This window comes from Amphiura filiformis, chromosome 3 (assembly GCF_039555335.1).
Source record: "Amphiura filiformis chromosome 3, Afil_fr2py, whole genome shotgun sequence".
In the NCBI taxonomy this organism is placed as follows: Eukaryota; Metazoa; Echinodermata; class Ophiuroidea; order Amphilepidida; family Amphiuridae; genus Amphiura; species Amphiura filiformis.
Genome location: NC_092630.1, coordinates 46,278,114 through 46,296,061, shown reverse-complemented (window position 1 = coordinate 46,296,061; position 17,948 = coordinate 46,278,114). Strand labels below are relative to the sequence as shown.

Sequence of the window (17,948 nt, the reverse complement as noted above, 5' to 3'; positions counted from 1 at the left end):
TCTTTCTAAAATTTATTTCTTTCTGATTTCTTCCTAAATTTCTTTCCGAATTTCTTTCTAAATTCCTTTCTAAATTTCTTTTCTGACCTGGTTGTTGATGTGCTTCTTTATATAATTGTGGTTCAAATAATTTACATTATTTATTTCTAAATAAAATCTCTGCCACGCCCACTTTTCTAGCTTTGGCTAAATACTGGGTGGGATGGAGCAGATGTTTATCATTGGTGCCTGGATGGTGCCGAGTATGGTACCAAAATCCTTTTACCCCATCATCTCCCAATTCGAACTGTTACCCTCAATAAAGTGGTACATTCCACAGTATAGCGATGTCAGTGTATGGTGGGATGATTGATAATTAATTCTTATTCATTTTAGGGGTGAATGTACATGCTCTGTTTCAGTGGCCCAATCACGTTCGTATCCAGCAACTCTCTGCATGGTGTCAGCTCGGAAGGTCAATGTGAGTGCAAGGTTACAGTTGTATTCATTGCTTCCTGATCCTGAATGCCTGATCAACATCTGATTGCTGCCATTTAAAATTTATACTGAGTACCGAAACCGGTAGATGCAAGTTATTTATACACAGTCACAGAGCTGCATGCTGCATTAACATTTGATTGGTAAGCTTACAATTATGAATTAATCATGCAATAGATACATTCATGCATTTTAGTTACCAGTATATGAAACTGAGTAAATAAATATGTCGTTTATATACTCATATATAGCTCATGCATTACTCCCATTGTGGCCTGTAGGCCCTACACCATCCACGATAATCAACTTTTGAAAAGCACCCTACACAAGGATTTAACCCTCATTGACCCTTGGCTAAAACGATACCCGAAACAGGTGTTTTCACACCCTAAACAGGGATTTTATTCCTTGCATCAAATTTCATTTCCGCGTATTAGCAATTGCAATTTTGCAACCCTTTTTTCCAATATATCATGTTTTTGACACCCTAAACACGATACGCGCGTATCGTGCCTATCCGCGAAAAGCTACTCTTTTTACGTGTTTTTATTATCACGGATGGTGTGCTGGCCACAATGGGAGTGACCCCCCCCCCCCGGATTTATATTAAACTGCAAGGAAGAAGTGAAAGTCCCACAGCACAGGCACAGCTGTTGTTGACATATAAAATATGTAGGGTTTTATACTATATGACCCTATAAGTAAATAAACCTAGGAAACTGGAGGTATGAAAATAATTATTTCAGTGCAATGCATATGTAGATGCTTCTTAATAGCATGCCAACTGCTGCGCGATTTGTACTTGCTGAGCGCACCACGCTCTTTAGTTTACATCTCGCGTTTTTTAACACGCAAAAGCATCAACCCCCGATGCCACAGATTTGGTTTTATGTGACTGTATCATGGGATTCATGCCTATAGCACATGAGTCGATCTGTGTTAATTCTGTTTTATGTGAGTGGTATATTTAAATGACTAAATCTATAAGGCTGGTATAACTTCAATCACAAAACTGCAATGAGCACACAAAATTGCACTGAGCACACATATGCTGAACTGACCTATCATATTCATGCTTAGCTGCATGATAAACAAAAAAACAAACATGGGTTTACTAAGTAACAGCAACATTAGCCTACTGATCTTTTCAATTCCATGCAGCCCAGTCCAGCATGGTATTGCAGAAAAGCTGCGGCAGCGGCAAAGCATTGCCATAGTACATTGCTCGCATCAAAATATCCAAATGTGAGTCTGCACAGACTCAATCTTTCAGTGCTTTTAAAAGGATCATCAGAATATACCAGATATATCCGGGGGACACTTATTATGCTATAAAACATGTAAAGGTGGTACGGGTATGTGCGGTGGTCAATGTCCCTTTTTTCAGGCTCTCTGGGAGTGGGAGCTCCTTTTAAGCCCCAAATTTGGATCTGCTCCAGTTCTTTGAGCCTCATAATCTGACAATTGTAGCTCTTTAAGGGGTGGGGTATGAACGTTTGGATTTATTGTGGAACATTAGAGCACATCAGACATATCAAATTGCATTCTGAATACGAAGATTCAAAGAATGTCCTGATATCAAATAATTTTGATTTTTTGAAATTCGCAATGTAATACACATTTTATGGCAAATGATTAAAAATTGATATTTTTGATATTTAACAGTACTCGAAATAAACTTTATAAATCTGATGATTTATACTATAAAGTGTATGTAGGTTTGAAGAAAAACCCGACGATCAATTGAAAATTTTGACCTTTCAGTATTTGAAGATATGGATTTTTTCCCCAAAACACCAAAAAATTAGGTCTTTTTGGGAAAAAAAATCCATATCTTCAATATGAAAGGTCAAAATTTTCAATTGATCATCGGCTTTTCCTCCCAGCTACATACACATTAAGAATATGTCATTAGATTTATAAAATTTATTTTGAGGACTGATATATCAAAAATGTGAAAAATATCAAATTTTAATAATTTGTCATAAAATTTGTATTATATCGTGAATTTCAAAAAATGAAAATTATTTGATACCAGAAAGACATTCTTCGTATTCAGAATTCATGCAATTCGATATGTCTGATGTGCCACGTCCCACAAAAAATACTGTCGAAACGCTCATTCCAGATCCCTTAAGCTCAAATTTGGAAATAATTTAGAATTTTTTAGCTCAACAAATGGTCACAGCTATACTTAATAACAAACAGGTGACTTGAATTGCCAACAACATAAGCTTAGATGGCTAGCAGGCTGCACTACAGCATCTCCTGTATTATAAATTGAAAGAACATCTTGTAACTAAGTTTGCGAGAATGCATAAAGAAAGACATCTTGGATTCACAGAGTATAGTTTGATTGAGTCCTGATGCGATATATTTTCACTGTACCGGTATTAGTTTTCTAGTTTGTTCAGAACGGAACTCCCGAGTTCACACTGTTCAGAACGGAACTCCCGAGTTCACACTTTTACTTCTCAAGCCCAAACCCTTCTCAAGCAGATTGAGGGCACTATTTATTTATTTATAGTTCAGGTTATGCCGGACAAGAGGTCTGCCAACAAATAATCCATGATGTAATAATTGTACTAATATATTCATCAATTCTATGTACATCCATCCATGATACAATTAACAGGGATAGTAACCTCAGACTTGCGTTGGTAACAAGTCATTTTCGTCAAGTCCAAGTTATTTTGTCTAAGTCACAAGTATGTCTGGTCATTTTGCAAAGGTTGCAAGTCAAGTCACAAAAATAGTGACTAGAGTCCAAGTCACACAACTCAAGTCTATAACTCTACATCAATATTTTGTCCAGCCTTAGGATCAGACAGACACTATTTCCATTTCCCATGAATTGTAAAGAATTGGAATGTTTTTGAACCTTAAAAATACACTGTGCTATGTGTTACCCTACATTTGGGTTCATTGTTCACTGGCAGAGAACTTCTAATTCTGTAGGTAAGGGGTCAAGAGAGCCAGACACTGTAGTAATACTTTATTAATGTATATACATAGTCATACTATGTTGGTGTGGCAATCACAATGTACTGAGTATTTAATTAAGGAACATTTCCAAGTACCATATCTACTTTAACGTTTAAGGAAGATAATGTGAAACACGTTATGTATGTATGTGATTAGAAAATGTGTGTTAAAGGAATCAGAACTATTCTCCTACATCAAGTTTTTTTTACATGTTACATATTGAGTTCTGTAAAAACATCTTCTAAAATGTTTTTGAATTTATTTTTCAAACAGAATTATTTCCCTATCCTAGAAATCGAAAATGGCGGATGGACCAATAGATTTGAAAGCTCCTGATGCAGAAGCCAAGCTAAAGCAGTCCACCAAACCATTGATTGTGCTTTTAGATGGCAAGGATTTTGATGTGGAATGGGACATTCTTAAAGATATTGCAACAGTGGCCCACATTAATGCTAGGTCTCTAGATGAAGTAACAGAACTGGTAAGTTCTTGGGGGCCGGGGGGTTCTATTATGTTGTCAGTATGTGGCAAAATTTCCAAAGCGGGCAAAATTGCAAAGTTGTCTTACTGATTGCCTTCCCAAACTGATCCAAATACAAAGTTAATATTAATTTATCACATCCATTTATTGGGGTTTTTAAGTGTTTATGGGAAGAACAGTTTTGATTGAGGTTATTTGTACAAAATATTTTTGACATATTTATTACAAAATTAGAATTTAAATCTCATTTTTTTTAAAAGTAATATTGAATCGATGTTCAACATCAATATTGCACAACATAATATTGAAGACTTTGAAACTTGTGCTATTTGATTGATCATATAGGTATACAATGAAGCAGTCTCTGTGTTCATGTTCCACACCTTGACTTTGGAGAAAGAGACACTGGCCAAATTTAAGAAGCTTAAGATCATTGGACGTCTTGGTGTAGGCTACAACAACATCGACATCAAAGCTGCTGCAGAGCAAGGTATATGATGATACTGTTGTAAGGCTAAAATAAATTTAAACCCCAAAGAATACAAAATCAACCTACAGTGGTGCACAAACTTATAATCAATTTTCATATTACATGTAAACCTATTTTATAATATACCTAAATATCGATCATAAAAATTCATACATGTTGGTGACAAACAATTTCCAAAAGTTTAAAGTGGCTTTTTTCAGCACAACAAATTCAACAAACTTGGAATTTCCGATGTGTCAGCATAAGGCCTATAATAATAATTTAAGCATATTTTAGTATACGTTGTACATGTCCTGATTGACACGAAACAATTAAACTTTTGGTTGTTTTTTGCTTTTAAAAAGCTTTTCCTTTTGACCGAAGGCTGATGTATAATTGGTCATCAATGAAATATTGAAAAACTATGCTTTGGGTGCCAGTAGCCTGAAGTGTTTCTCCAGGAAAAGTCTGAAAAGGTGTGCAAATTTGGGCTACAAAATCTCAAAACAGGCTGAAAATAAATAAAAGTGAAGAAATTTGGAGTAACAATAAGTAGGAAATCAGGCAATTGCCTGAAAACTGGCATCCTTGCTACTTGCATCTTTCAAGCTCCTTATTTGGCTATAAGTGTGTAAGTAAGGAATCTGATCATATATTGGGAATCTGAGCATACAATGAATGGAATTTAAATACATGATTTAATATATATAGTCTATAAATTTTATTTGAATGTGTTTGTAACTAATTATATAAATTATCTGTAAAAGGTGAAGTTTCAAGGTATTACAGTATTCTTATAACACAGAGACTCTTTGTACACTTCAGTCCTTGTACTTGTTTGTATGCCAGTTTGTCTCACTGAAATATTGGTTGGAAACCATCATCACAATGTTGATGTATTATAATGCTGTATTAATTAATTTCAGGTATTTCAGTGTGCAATTCCCCTGACTATGGAGTGGAAGAGATTGCTGATTTAACCATGTGTATGATCTTAGACCTGCATCGTAGAATGCACTGGTATGCAAATATGATCAAGGATGGTAAGAAGTTACATGGTGTAGAAGAGATTGCAGCAGCAGGCAGAGGTGCGACTAGGGTCAGAGGTCAAACTCTTGGAATAATTGGATTAGGTAAGATTTTATTGAATTAAATTATCTTTTGTTAATTTTTCTCATTTTAAATTAGAGTATTAGCTTGTGACTTGGGGCCAGCCCTCGAATTAACCCACGGCACACATGGCATTTTGCCGTGGGTGTCCATCCCCACTGCCGTAATGCCCTCAAAATATGTCCTTTACTCAAGGCAGTCACTTGCCGTGCCCTCTAATGAAGTTGCCATCTGTGCCCCAGCCCTGCCCCTTCATTATAAAATTATCTATCTATGTTTGTGTGTGTTTTCTTCACTTTCCCTTGGTGCCCTCCTCAAATTTTCAACAGTTGCCATGATGCCCTCTTGAAATATTACAAACTGCTGTGCTGCCTTGCCTTTTTAGTGAAAATCCAAGGCAATTATCAACTTGCCCTAAAAAAGTTGCCGTGCCCCTTCAGATCCTTAATTCGAGGGCTGCTTGGGGCCAATAGGAGAAATAATGAATTATCAGAATACACAGAAATGTGCCAGAAAACAATTTTAAATTCACAATTTTTAGGTAAAATGCATTATTTCAAGGTAACATTCGGAATTTTAAGGTAAAATTCACAATCTAAGGTAAAATGCATGCACCATATTTTAAAAGCTTCTACACTCTGCACCAGAGGGGGACACCCTCCAACCTTTGGCCTCATGTGGAATCTGTGAATGCCCTCCTCCCCAATATTTAACATTTTCCAGAGCTTATACATTGTATATATGCACAATACCCAATTATGTAACATGCAAAAGAGTAAAATGATTCATTTTCCAGATGCCTTGTTTGTCTTATACCATGTTTGTTACTATCTCTCAGACCTTACACCACCCTTTCAGTATGTGATGTAGTCATTCAGTTTCATCCTATTATATAATCTTGTTTTGTTTTTTTCTATTTCCATATATGTGACGTGTCATATCAAAAAGAGACCCTTTTGGGCAGGTTATCAATTTTGAGTGTTTTACATATCTTAAATATAGAGATATTTTGCTCCACAATGCTGTTTTCCCCGAATGAAATCGGACATTCGGAAGATATTGGGCTCGTAAGTTATGATATTATAAAATTGGAACTTGAGATATCGGCCTTTAAAAATATTATTGACAATGTTGAGAGTACCAATGACCTTGAAAAACATGTCAAAAAATACAAGATGTCAGTTATATTCCGCTCTGAAACTATCAGACAATATTTTAAACATTAACATCACAAATTTGCAACAAACCCAAATTGTGAAAAAGTCACCCCGGGCAGATTTTTTGCTATTTTTCCATTTACAATCATACCCAAAAGTGTGTCCTTTTGATATACCACATCACATTTGTTTGATGTGATGAATAGTCTTTATAAATTGACACTATTACATGTTTACAGTATTACAGAAAACAATATAATTTTTCATTAAAAATATATTGCTCCTAGTCTGGTATTTAATATGACTTTTAATCGTATTTGACATCAAAATTAGTTGGTGTGGCAGATTGACCTACAATGTGGCTGCATAATACCGCAACTCTGTGCTCTACAGCTAAATTAAATCGGCTTATAATACTTTGCCCTGTAAATTGTAGGTTTATCCACCGTGCAATAACTATTACACTTCAGGCAATAATGATTCAATTACCATATATCCACTAGGCAGGTCAATCATATTGCTACATTCACCTATATGCAAGGCATAGTTTTCTGTGATATTGTTTAATGGGGGACAGCAAGCATTTCCAGGACAAGACCATCAAGTGCCAGTCTCTGTATGGGGACCAGGTCACATGAGGAAGGTGTGGGTGGGGGAGAAGGAATAGTAAAACAGATTTTGGTGTATCCTCAAATGGTGTAAGATATAGACTATAGTGTAAAGACACTATGTAGAGGATTAAAGAACATTTGGAATAAAGCTGTATAATCCATCAATAGAAGATTTCTGTGCTGCATCGTAATTCTGTGTAGATTTACACAAAGGACATAATTTGAACAATTTCCGGTGTTCCAAACATGACATTCACTGTCAAAGATATGTAATATTCAGATTTACTACCATAGCAAAAGATAAATACCATTTTTGACTATATCGCCCTGCACTACAACGTTCATGCGGTACAAATGCATTGAACTATATCATTCTGATCACTCGCACCTGTAAGATAAGTATCTTTGAAAAGAGCGGAATTGTATTCAATCTATGATTGCAGACATGCACAGGTGATGAGTGCAACCTGCTTGTAGTCCAGGACGATATATTCAAAATTGTATTCATCTGTGGCTGTGATAGTTAATCTGATTAATTACGTCACCTCAACAGCGAATAGCTTTATTGAGGAGTTGTGATCTTCAACTGAATTTTCCAAAAAATTTAGAATTTCCATTTACTTACAACCTGGTCAAATCTTAGGTGGGTTGAACAGGCTGTGGTACAAAAATGGGGATAAGTATTGCATGGACATTTGCTACAAATTTTGCCACTTGTCCCACTTTTCCCTAGTGTCCCAGGGAGGCATATTTTAGGGAGAACCAAATGTCCACTTCATAATATCAAGAAAAGTTATGCTTTGTAATAGCTAAATATGTATATTCTTGTCATTTATTGCAACTACAAATTAATTTCTGGTAATTTCTCTATCACAATCCTTCATATCTGTAGGTAATGCTGGCATAGCGGTAGCAGTGCGGGCAAAGGCTTTTGGACTCAAGGTTCTCTTCTATGATCCATACTTACGCCATAGTATAGAAAAAGCCTTGGTTATCAAGAGAGCAATGTCTCTGGAGGTAAGTGAAAGACATTTCATTTAAAAAACAAGAAAAAGTAGTCTTTGCATGGGTCTCTGGTTAAAAAATTGTGCCCTTTGAAAGTATGCTAAAGCTAAATTGTGTGACAGTCATACACATGCATGAGATTTGGTCACCAACCTCTGATATTCAAATTAGCTCTATAGAATCATTAAAAGCTATGCAAGGGCTGAATAAATAAGGGGTTCATAATCATTATAGGACTGAAGGCATGGTCAATCTGCCTGGGTATAGACAATGATAGTGTGGTCAATTCCGAAATAAACCCTTTTCATCCATACCAGCACATTTGATTTGGTGATTGTATTTCATGAAATAAATAATAAAAACTATTCTTTAGAATAGTCATTTTCCTACCCCACAACAAAATGTGTTGTGTGGAGCTTATATTATGGCACAGATGGTTCTTTGGTTGGCTATCTGTCCATCCATCCGCCATGCCGGTTCACTGGACGGAAGTAAAATTATCAATCCACTCTGCAGCTCCAATGCAGTAACTGATCAACTTTATTATTGTTTTCAGAATCTTGCATCCTATACCTTTGTACATAACCTAGCTGTCCGATTAATTCACTAAATCGGAGAGTAGCTGCATATATTTTACACATGCTTCATTTTTTTCTTTGTACCATAGGAACTCCTTGCAAAATCTGACTGCTTGACTCTGCACTGCAATCTCACAAAGGACAACTTCCATTTCATAGGTGAAAATGAATTGAGACAAATGAAGAAAGGCTCTTTCATCGTCAACACCGCTAGAGGAGGTCTCATTGATGAAGAAGCTCTTGCACGCGCCCTCAAAGATGGTCATATTGGAGCAGCAGGTCTTGATGTGCATGAAAAGGAGCCATTTACCTATACTCCGGACCAACCGCTTCACGATGCACCAAATCTGATATGTACACCTCATAGTGCATTCTACAGCGATCAGAGTTTAGTAGAAATGCGAAAGACAGCAGCTAAAGATGTATTGGCCTATTTTACTGATAAACCAATGCGTAATTGTGTTAATGCCCGATTCTTTCCATAAAATCAGGAAATTTAAGTGCCCTGTGGCGGTACAACTATGCAACTTGGTCACTCTTTGAATGAAGATTCTGAAAGGAAATAAAGCTAGTTGTTAAAGGTGTATTTTGTAAAGTTTTAGGGAACAAACCAACTTTTGGGTCAGGTGTCAAATACTAACTATCAAGGTGTTCTGAGAATATATTCAAGGCTTTCTTTTGGGGGTGAAGGTTGTGTGCACTTTGCAGATTGTTGCTTCGTTTTGTTAAACAAAAAAAGGAAGTTTTGTCCATGTATGCTTCATGAATCAAGCAAGGCCAGATTTGATAAATACTTGAGATCTTCAATAAAATGAGCAAAATACACCAAGGTGAAATGAGTACAATGCAAGTCCCTATAAGATACTTTGTCTCATTGATGCTTATGCTTATATCTGAGCTACAATCACACTTATGTATTTATGCCAACATCAGACATGGTGTCATCATGTTTGTATTGCACAAGCAATTAAGTATGCTTGGTTTAATTAATTTTTATGCTTGGTTTTGTAATAATTTGTATGCTTGGTTTTGTTCAGTTTTGTGAAATATTCTGACTTGAGGTGCATAATATGTTTGCTAAATTGTGGCTCAAATAGTTAATTAGACACTGTTAACTCTCTGAAATATCTAAAATTTATTACACCTTGCATGAACTCCAGAGAAAATGAAATATTACTGTTGAGCTTGGAGAATACCAGCAATACATATGTTTGATTTACTGTGAAACACTTTGATTTTACAACAACTTTCTTTTGTGACTAGGAAAAAGCCCCATTTTTTGCAGCAGTCTGCTATGGAAGACCATTCAAAATGATCTTGATAATTAATTAGATTTTGCGAACTTAAATTGTGATTTAAATATTAAAAATGTCCCCACATTTAAGAATACTTGTAAAATGTTGGTGTTTAACAGTACTACTGGCATAGATTTTGCAACAATGGTTACTGCATTCGCCAGCGAAGTGGTTACGTAACTCCCTGGTAACTGGATCACGCACCTTTTGGAATTGGTAGTACATGCTATAGACTTTGTGTTGCGATCATTTCGATCGTGGTGCAGAACTCAAAAGCGTGATCCAGTTGACATGGTGATAATCGGATTACACGTAACACTTCGCTGGCGAATTGCATTGCTTTTTGCATTGATTTCAAGCTGAACAGGGATAGCCAAGTTCATATAACTTAAGAAATGAAGCTTACGTGAATATCAATTTCCAGTTTAAGAATGGATTACATGGAAATTGCACTATTATGGAAGTTTTACAGTACCAGTATTCAAGTCTTAGGGAAAACTGAGTCTTGTGGAAAACAAACTGTTTGAAAGTAAATAGCTTCAGCAAGGTGTGTTACTGACTTAAAAGCAACCAGGCTAGTATGATCCATAAAATAGTTGGTTTGTTCCTTGAACGACGATAAATCAAATGTTGCATTCCATATAATACTAGTGAGAAGGGAAGACACTTGTGAATTTAGCGGTTGAGAATGATACAAAATGCAGATGAGGCTGCATATATGTTTTATCTTGGTGAGTCACTGACCCATCAAAGTGTGGAGGCAAAGTGCTTCATGTGTGCATTGATGAAGCATCTTGAGACGTGTACCTGTGTACACCAGCACTTGGAGCGAACTCGCACAATTTGGAGCTGTACATAATGAAATGTGCACTGATGTCGCCGACTCGCCAAGGTGAAAAATAGTATAGTAACATGTATCACATACTGTACTTCTTCTTTCTTCTTAAGTGTTACTTTCTTGGAATTTATAAAATGAAGTTGTCTAATATCCATGTAAAAAGGAGCCATACATTCATGACCGACAGATCCAGGGGATTAACATGATTACTGTTTATTTCGCGAGAGATTGCAAATCATATTACATAAAAAACAACCTTTTTAGTCTTATAACAATATAACAAAGCCAATTCACATTCCAGGTGCAATTTTGTGCATAATTAGAGGTCTTCCATGACAGACTGTTTAATTTTAAAAAAATTCTGCAAAACAATTGGCTCTCTCCTAGTCACAAAAGAAAGGTATCCTGACAATGAAGCAGTGGCGTAGCCGTCCTTTTATAGTCTGTCCACATAGAAGTACAAAGTAAATAGACCTCGGAAACGGGAGGTATGAGAATAATTATTTCTGTGCAATGCTTCTTTGGCGCGCCAACTGCTGCGTGATTTGTGCACCACGCTCTTTACGGGTTGCGTGTGACGCAAAGCATCGACCCCCGATGCCACAGATTTGGTTTGTACTTCTAAGTGGACAGACTGTAGTGTGAGGGGGAAAGACAAATTGTTGTACCCATTTGTCAATTTTTTATTCCAACTTTTTATGACATTTTACTCTTTGCCATCCCCATTTGACCCCTGAAAATGTCTGTGGGGCAGTTTGCCCTGTTTCCCCATGGCTACGCCACTGCAGTGAAGTGATTTATAGTTGTTTGCTCCCCTGCATGGAAACTTGAGTGTTTTAGAGAAATGTGATGTGGTCATTTTGTCATTGGAATGTTGTGTAGTAGATTGATTTGTATCTATTCAAACAAAAGCACCTTAATACTATTCATTTGTTGTTGTCAGTTTCAGGCATTAGGCTTTCCATGTCTTTCTGCTTTATGTGTACTAAAACTGAATCAGCCTTTGAAGCATACAATTTTGTTGCAATTTCTAGGTATATTGCTCAAGCAAGTAACAGTTCAATGTTTCACCTACTAGGATCATTGTTTCAAGAAATCTAGCCTCTATGAAACTTTTACCTTAATGGTGCCCAGTTGTTTCCCAGGTCAAAGCTAGATTTGTAAAAGCTATATTATATACATAATGTTTTTGTCTCTTATATTATGAGTATGTGATATAGTGTTGAAGAAAATGGTCAGTACCAACAGTTATAATAATTCTAATTGTTACATAGATACATTGATGTTATTTCTGTCATACTAAAAACTTTTAAACATTTACAACTTTTAACTTTAATATCAAAAACGCAAAATATTTAGTGCAATTAAAAATTTAGTATATTTTGTCTCAGTGTAGTATTACAATGGATCAACCAGATAATATCTGAAATAGAGTTTGCTGCATGCTTACTGCCTTTAATTTAATCAGTGTGTTGAAACATTCTATACATATCTATATAATAATCTTTATAAACTTTATATTTGATATCACTTCTTTGATGGGCCACTATATGTTCTTTTAATTGCCTGATAGCATTAAAGCCATTAATGTATTTTGAAGAAGTAACTTTATATTTGTCACCAACATTGCTGTCACAACTTTTGCTGATTGTGTTTATAGTGTGAGGTGCAGTTGCAGAAAATGAAAATGAAGGTGTATTTTGAGTTTTATTTCTATTATTTTGATAAAAAGGAGTAATATTTTTCAACTATGCGAGACAAAGTGCTTAAGGGCTCATATTGAAATTCCCTTACACAGGAAGGTGTGCGCCATCCTGCAGCTTTCCTGTGCTAGCCTTCTTTTGTTAAAATCCTGGGCAGGGTGTATCACTGATGCATATAATCCATCCGTTTTATGACCGAGCTTTCCTGAGGCACGCGCTTAGCGAGGGGAATCCTGCCTTCTTTCTGTGTGAAAACGTGGTAGGGTATTTCAATATGAGCCCTAAATGCAAGACTATACTTTGCAAATGTATAACCATAGTGTTTACTCCTGTATATAGTTTTTATTTTCAACAGGGTAATGGTAATCTTTACTTACACATTGGTTCACTATAAGTTTGGTAGTAACATTAATGCTTTTTCGCAGTGTGCGCCGCAAACATTCCGGCAAACTGCCTTTGTACCTATGCGTATACACTCTACGCGGTCAACTTAAATACACACATACGTCACTAACTTGTTGTGAACCAAAGAATATACATTTGTACACATATTGGATTGTCGATGTGAGTGCCCAAATAAAATGTAATTCTATATGATTGATAGGAAGATTATTTTGAATTAAATAGCATGTATACACACAATGTGATACTGTGGTAGAAAAAAATGACATGTTCCATACATGTGAAATATGGACACATGCGTGACATAAAGCAAGATGGGTTTATCAGATTATCTTTGAGATTTATTTTAAAATCTGATCACCAGAAGTAGTGAACTTTTTTGTATTCTTCTGTTTAGAACAAACAAATATTAATATCTCAGGAAATGCAAGTTAATTTTCATAATCAAAATATGCATCATGTCGCAAATGAATTTTACTTGTATTATATGAATTTGAAGATTACAGATGCAAAAAAACCCAATGCTTCTTTGATCATAGTTTCAAAAATTTACTTTGGAATTTTGAAAGTCGAGTTTCAATTTAAAGCTAGCACTTTAGGGCATAATGTTGGTGGCCTGTAAGTTTGAAAATGGCATTTATCAGCATTGCATCTGAACTCTTCATGTGTTTTGCATCAATATGCATAGAGGTCACTAATTGTTGACAGGTACATTCCGGGCCCCCCAACTCAACCCAAAATTGGCAACCATGAGAGTTACCAAATAGCGGAAAAGGGGTAATTTTTTTACCAGTAGCAAGGACCGTGAAAAATAGTGGGTATTTAAGTTGGACTCTCCGCGAAATTTGACTGTGAAATCAGCAAAATAGGGGGTATTTAATTTGCACTGTCCGCAAAATTTGGATAAAAGGGGTACTTGAGAAAATCTGGTAATTTTATGGCAATATTTAGTGTCATTCAAAAAGGGGTGTTTGAAATTCTAGTCATTGAAAATGGGTTTTTGAAATTCTAGTCATTGAAAACCACAAAAAAGGGGTTGTTTTGGCCAAATTTTGTCCTCGATTTTGTATGAAAAAGGGGGTAAATTTGATGAAAAATCATTGCAAAGGGGGTTTTTGAAAGATTTGGTAACTCGAATGGTTGCCAACTTTTGTGTTGAGTTGGGGCTGGGGGTACATTGTCATGTGCTCCATAATGCAAGATGGAGACAGGTTAATGAGGTTTTACTTTCTCATCAGAAATACTTTGACAGTCACAATAATTTGTATCCCCTTTCGAATCATTGCCACAAAATTGCTGAAATCACTGATTTGTGTACCATATGCCATGTTATTAATTTTGTAGCTCTGCAGTTTGCACATAAATGTTTTTAAACAGTTTAAACTGTTGACCTATCAAAAGGTTGATCAGGGTACATTTTCTAAATGTTTGCATGTTTTTATTGTAAAACTGAAATACATTTTACATTATCAATTATCGTTTACAGTACTTGAAATGTATCCAAATGCTACATTTGCATCTATTATCCATTTCAAATTTCTGCTGATTCTGGTATGTCCATACCAAATGTTATTCAAAAGCACAGACATGTATTACTAGAAAGCATTCAAAGCACAAAATATGTGTCATATTGTACGGTGCAAAATATCAAATGAAACTGTCTCAACTATTCAGTCACATTAGCTTAATCAGTTTGATATTTGGTGGTTTCCTGCACCAAACAGTGATGCAGTAATAAGTACCACACAGAGGTTAAGTTGAAAAATTGTAAACTGAGCGAGCTTGAAATTCCACAAGACTTGAATACAAATTTCTTGGTAATGGCAATTAAGAGCAAAATGTATAAAATGTAGCAAACTGTTTTTTGCTAATGGCTTCTGCAGAATAGATGACTATAATCTGTTTTAGCTTCAGTGACATCTCCTACATATTATCCTGGTTAGGATGTTGAATGGCGGAGCATGGGTTGATTTTAATTGTTGATACCAAGTGCTGCCACAGACTGGTTATTAAAAAAATTTCTCCAGCCTACCTATTACAATACATCCAACAGTCAAGGGAATTAATGAGGTGTTGCTAGTTGCTGAAACAGATGAGACTTATAATAACTGGGCCATGTAAATATGTGCAGTTAGTCTGTCCATGTCTCATGAATCACTGTGTGTCTTGTCTTCGCATAATAAGACACTGCATGTCTTGTCTTTCCATAAGAAGTTACTACTTTTACTGCACCCTGTTTGGCCCACATTGCCTGCTGTGATGTGTGTTTGACCAACTTAGGGCATTGGGACATACTTGTATTTTGCACTTTATAAAAGTGTTTTTTCAGTCAGTCATTCGTTTCATTTTGTACTCTACACTCGGGTAGATTGGTGTACATAACACTGTTATTTTCAGTGTTGCTTACAACAGGAACAATTCTCTGCTGTCACAATAAGACCTTTTTGGATAGAGCGGTATAATTGTGCCTTCCATGCCAGCTAGTGCTGTGTTAGCTTTCACAGCACAACAATGAAGTTAACATTTCAATTACTGGTGACATTCCAGTAATATGTATCTTTTCATTGAGGACAACTTTTGTGCAATTCAGTCTTATCTGGAAATGGTCTTAATGTAAAAAGCTATGATTATGATGTATTTTACTAAGTAATGTACTCATTACAATACAATATATAGCTATTGTTTGCATGTTGGCCAGTGAAATGCACCTTTTTACAAATTGTACACGTACAACAAATGTGAGGTTGAGCTAGATGTAGATAGGAAAGAGCTCCTTGAGTTTACCCTAGTTTTCTGGCTAATGTTTGGAAATATGTTTTAGACAATCACTAACCCCCTTCTCCAGATTCAAATACTTTCTCAGAGTGACAATATGCTTTCAGGCCTGCCTGTGATCGCCTGCATCCTAAATGTGCACGCCTCCCTTAATTACATCTCTTGGATTTGGACCAAATGAACACAAAATTCCACTTCCATATATTATATATTTTTTACAACTCAGTTTCTTTTGAAGTATGTTCAGTTATTGTTGATGATTATTAAACAAGATTATTCATCTGCCTTATTTGTGTTGATATGATTTTTATTATAAATTTATTTTATAATTGAGAAAAAAGACAATTTTATGTTGTTGATGGTACATGTATATTACCGGTACATATGCCAACTGAAATTATAAAACGACCGTATTAGATTCATAAACATATACAACATTTGGGAAGCTTCATTTAAAACAGGAAGCATGGGGGAATCTCCCACTTGAGCTTTTCCCCTTCAGATTTGTGTTCCCCTGCCCTGCCCCCCCCATTTCAATCTATCTTTCCCCTACCCCTTGGGAAAACTCCTGGTTAGATGATACAGGAATCCAAATTCTTGTTATTTCAGGGCTGACCTAAAATTGCAAACAATGGATCATATTAGCCGGGGTGGGTATTCAAGTTTGGTTTGGATAGGAGTGTACCACAGACAATTTGAAAGTGGACCCATCAATATACCAATATTTCAAGAAATTTTGACCCATCGATAGCCCAAAATTCAAGTTTTGGCCAAATTTAAAACAAATTATCTTTGGGAAATTACTTGAAAGTTCGAAATTTGTGGCTACAGCGAGTGAAAAAATTAGCTGAAATTAAAAAAAATTTGGCTACAGTGAGTCAAAATTTAGCTATTCTTGGGAAAATTTTAAAGAAAGGTCCCATCCATATACCAAAATTGGGCTACGAAAAGGGGTCATTGATATACCATAAGGCTGAAAATGCTAAATTGTGGCACGTCCCCTTATGGACATTATTGCACAAAATCAAATCAATATTAATTTAGTCATTTAATATTCTTCAGTGGCGTAGATTTCTTTTTGACATTGGGGGGGATGGGGTTGGAAAAATGTGTAGTGAATCCAGCACCTTTTGGCGACAGAATAAGTTTATGGTACAAAAGCGTGTGAAGCGCAAATTTTTTTTCATATTTTGAAGCTAAACTGATGGAAAAGTGGAATAAATGCGCGCAAAAATTTGAACTTTGGTGGCTAAAATGGGCCATGCCCCCGGCAAAATATTAGCGGGATTTATCCCCCCATCCCCCCGGGATCTACGCCTATGATATTCTTGGTCAATATGCTGCCAATTCCATCCATGTTGCAGTTTTAACGTAGAATTTTATCACAACTTGAACAGGAAGCCCCACCTTGCCAGTTCTCCACAGAACTAACAATAAACCTGTTACTTTGATGACAGACAGAACAGAATTTACATGGATCAATTTTAACCTTGACTAATTCGCCCAAGAACTTGAACCAAAAGTGGGGCTTCCACTTAAAAATCAAATTTTTCAACTCATTTTGCTTGATTGCATCGCATATGCACAAGGGGCTTATACCTGCTTCTGCATGAAATATTGTAATTATAAATAGTTTATTTTTCAGAGTGTCATTATGTAAAAAGTGTTATAACTAGAGATGCAATTATGTAATATTATATTAATCATATGTGCTGATGATAAACAATTTTCAAAAGTTACACAATGCCCTTGTTCGACCAAAAGTCGGCAATTAGCAACCAAATGGGCAAGTCCAACTCAACATTATGCATGTAGGACTTCATCTGATGAAGATGTGTGTCACATTGAAAATTCAAGGTTAGTTGAATTTTGTTGTGATGCAAGTCGGTTTAAATGTTTTGGAAATTATTATATTAATATTATGCAAGTCCAACTTATATCGCACATCTAGGTATAAGTTAATGTTAATTCTTGCAATTCACAATATGATACGCCACCAGCGGTTACTCCTGCCAGTTCAATTTTTGACATCCAGGTTCAACATCACCACTCAAGCCACCAC

General features: G+C 35.8%; 1 protein-coding gene across 2 annotated transcripts; it reads left to right on the top strand.

The window, feature by feature from the left end:
• Positions 1-466: 466 nt before the first annotated feature.
• LOC140148611 (C-terminal-binding protein-like) lies at positions 467-11,625 on the top strand. Of its 2 annotated transcripts, none has more exons than XM_072170624.1 (6): positions 467-620; positions 3,755-3,943; positions 4,289-4,433; positions 5,339-5,545; positions 8,183-8,307; positions 8,963-11,625. In XM_072170624.1, exons 2-6 carry the CDS (start codon positions 3,764-3,766, stop codon positions 9,356-9,358), a joined length of 1,053 nt encoding a protein of 350 aa, XP_072026725.1. In that variant the 5' UTR covers positions 467-620; positions 3,755-3,763; the 3' UTR covers positions 9,359-11,625. The 2 variants fall into 2 exon arrangements, with proteins under 2 accessions (XP_072026725.1, XP_072026724.1); XM_072170623.1 differs by having other exon boundaries at positions 468-620; positions 3,736-3,943; positions 8,963-11,624.
• Positions 11,626-17,948: the final 6,323 nt, after the last annotated feature.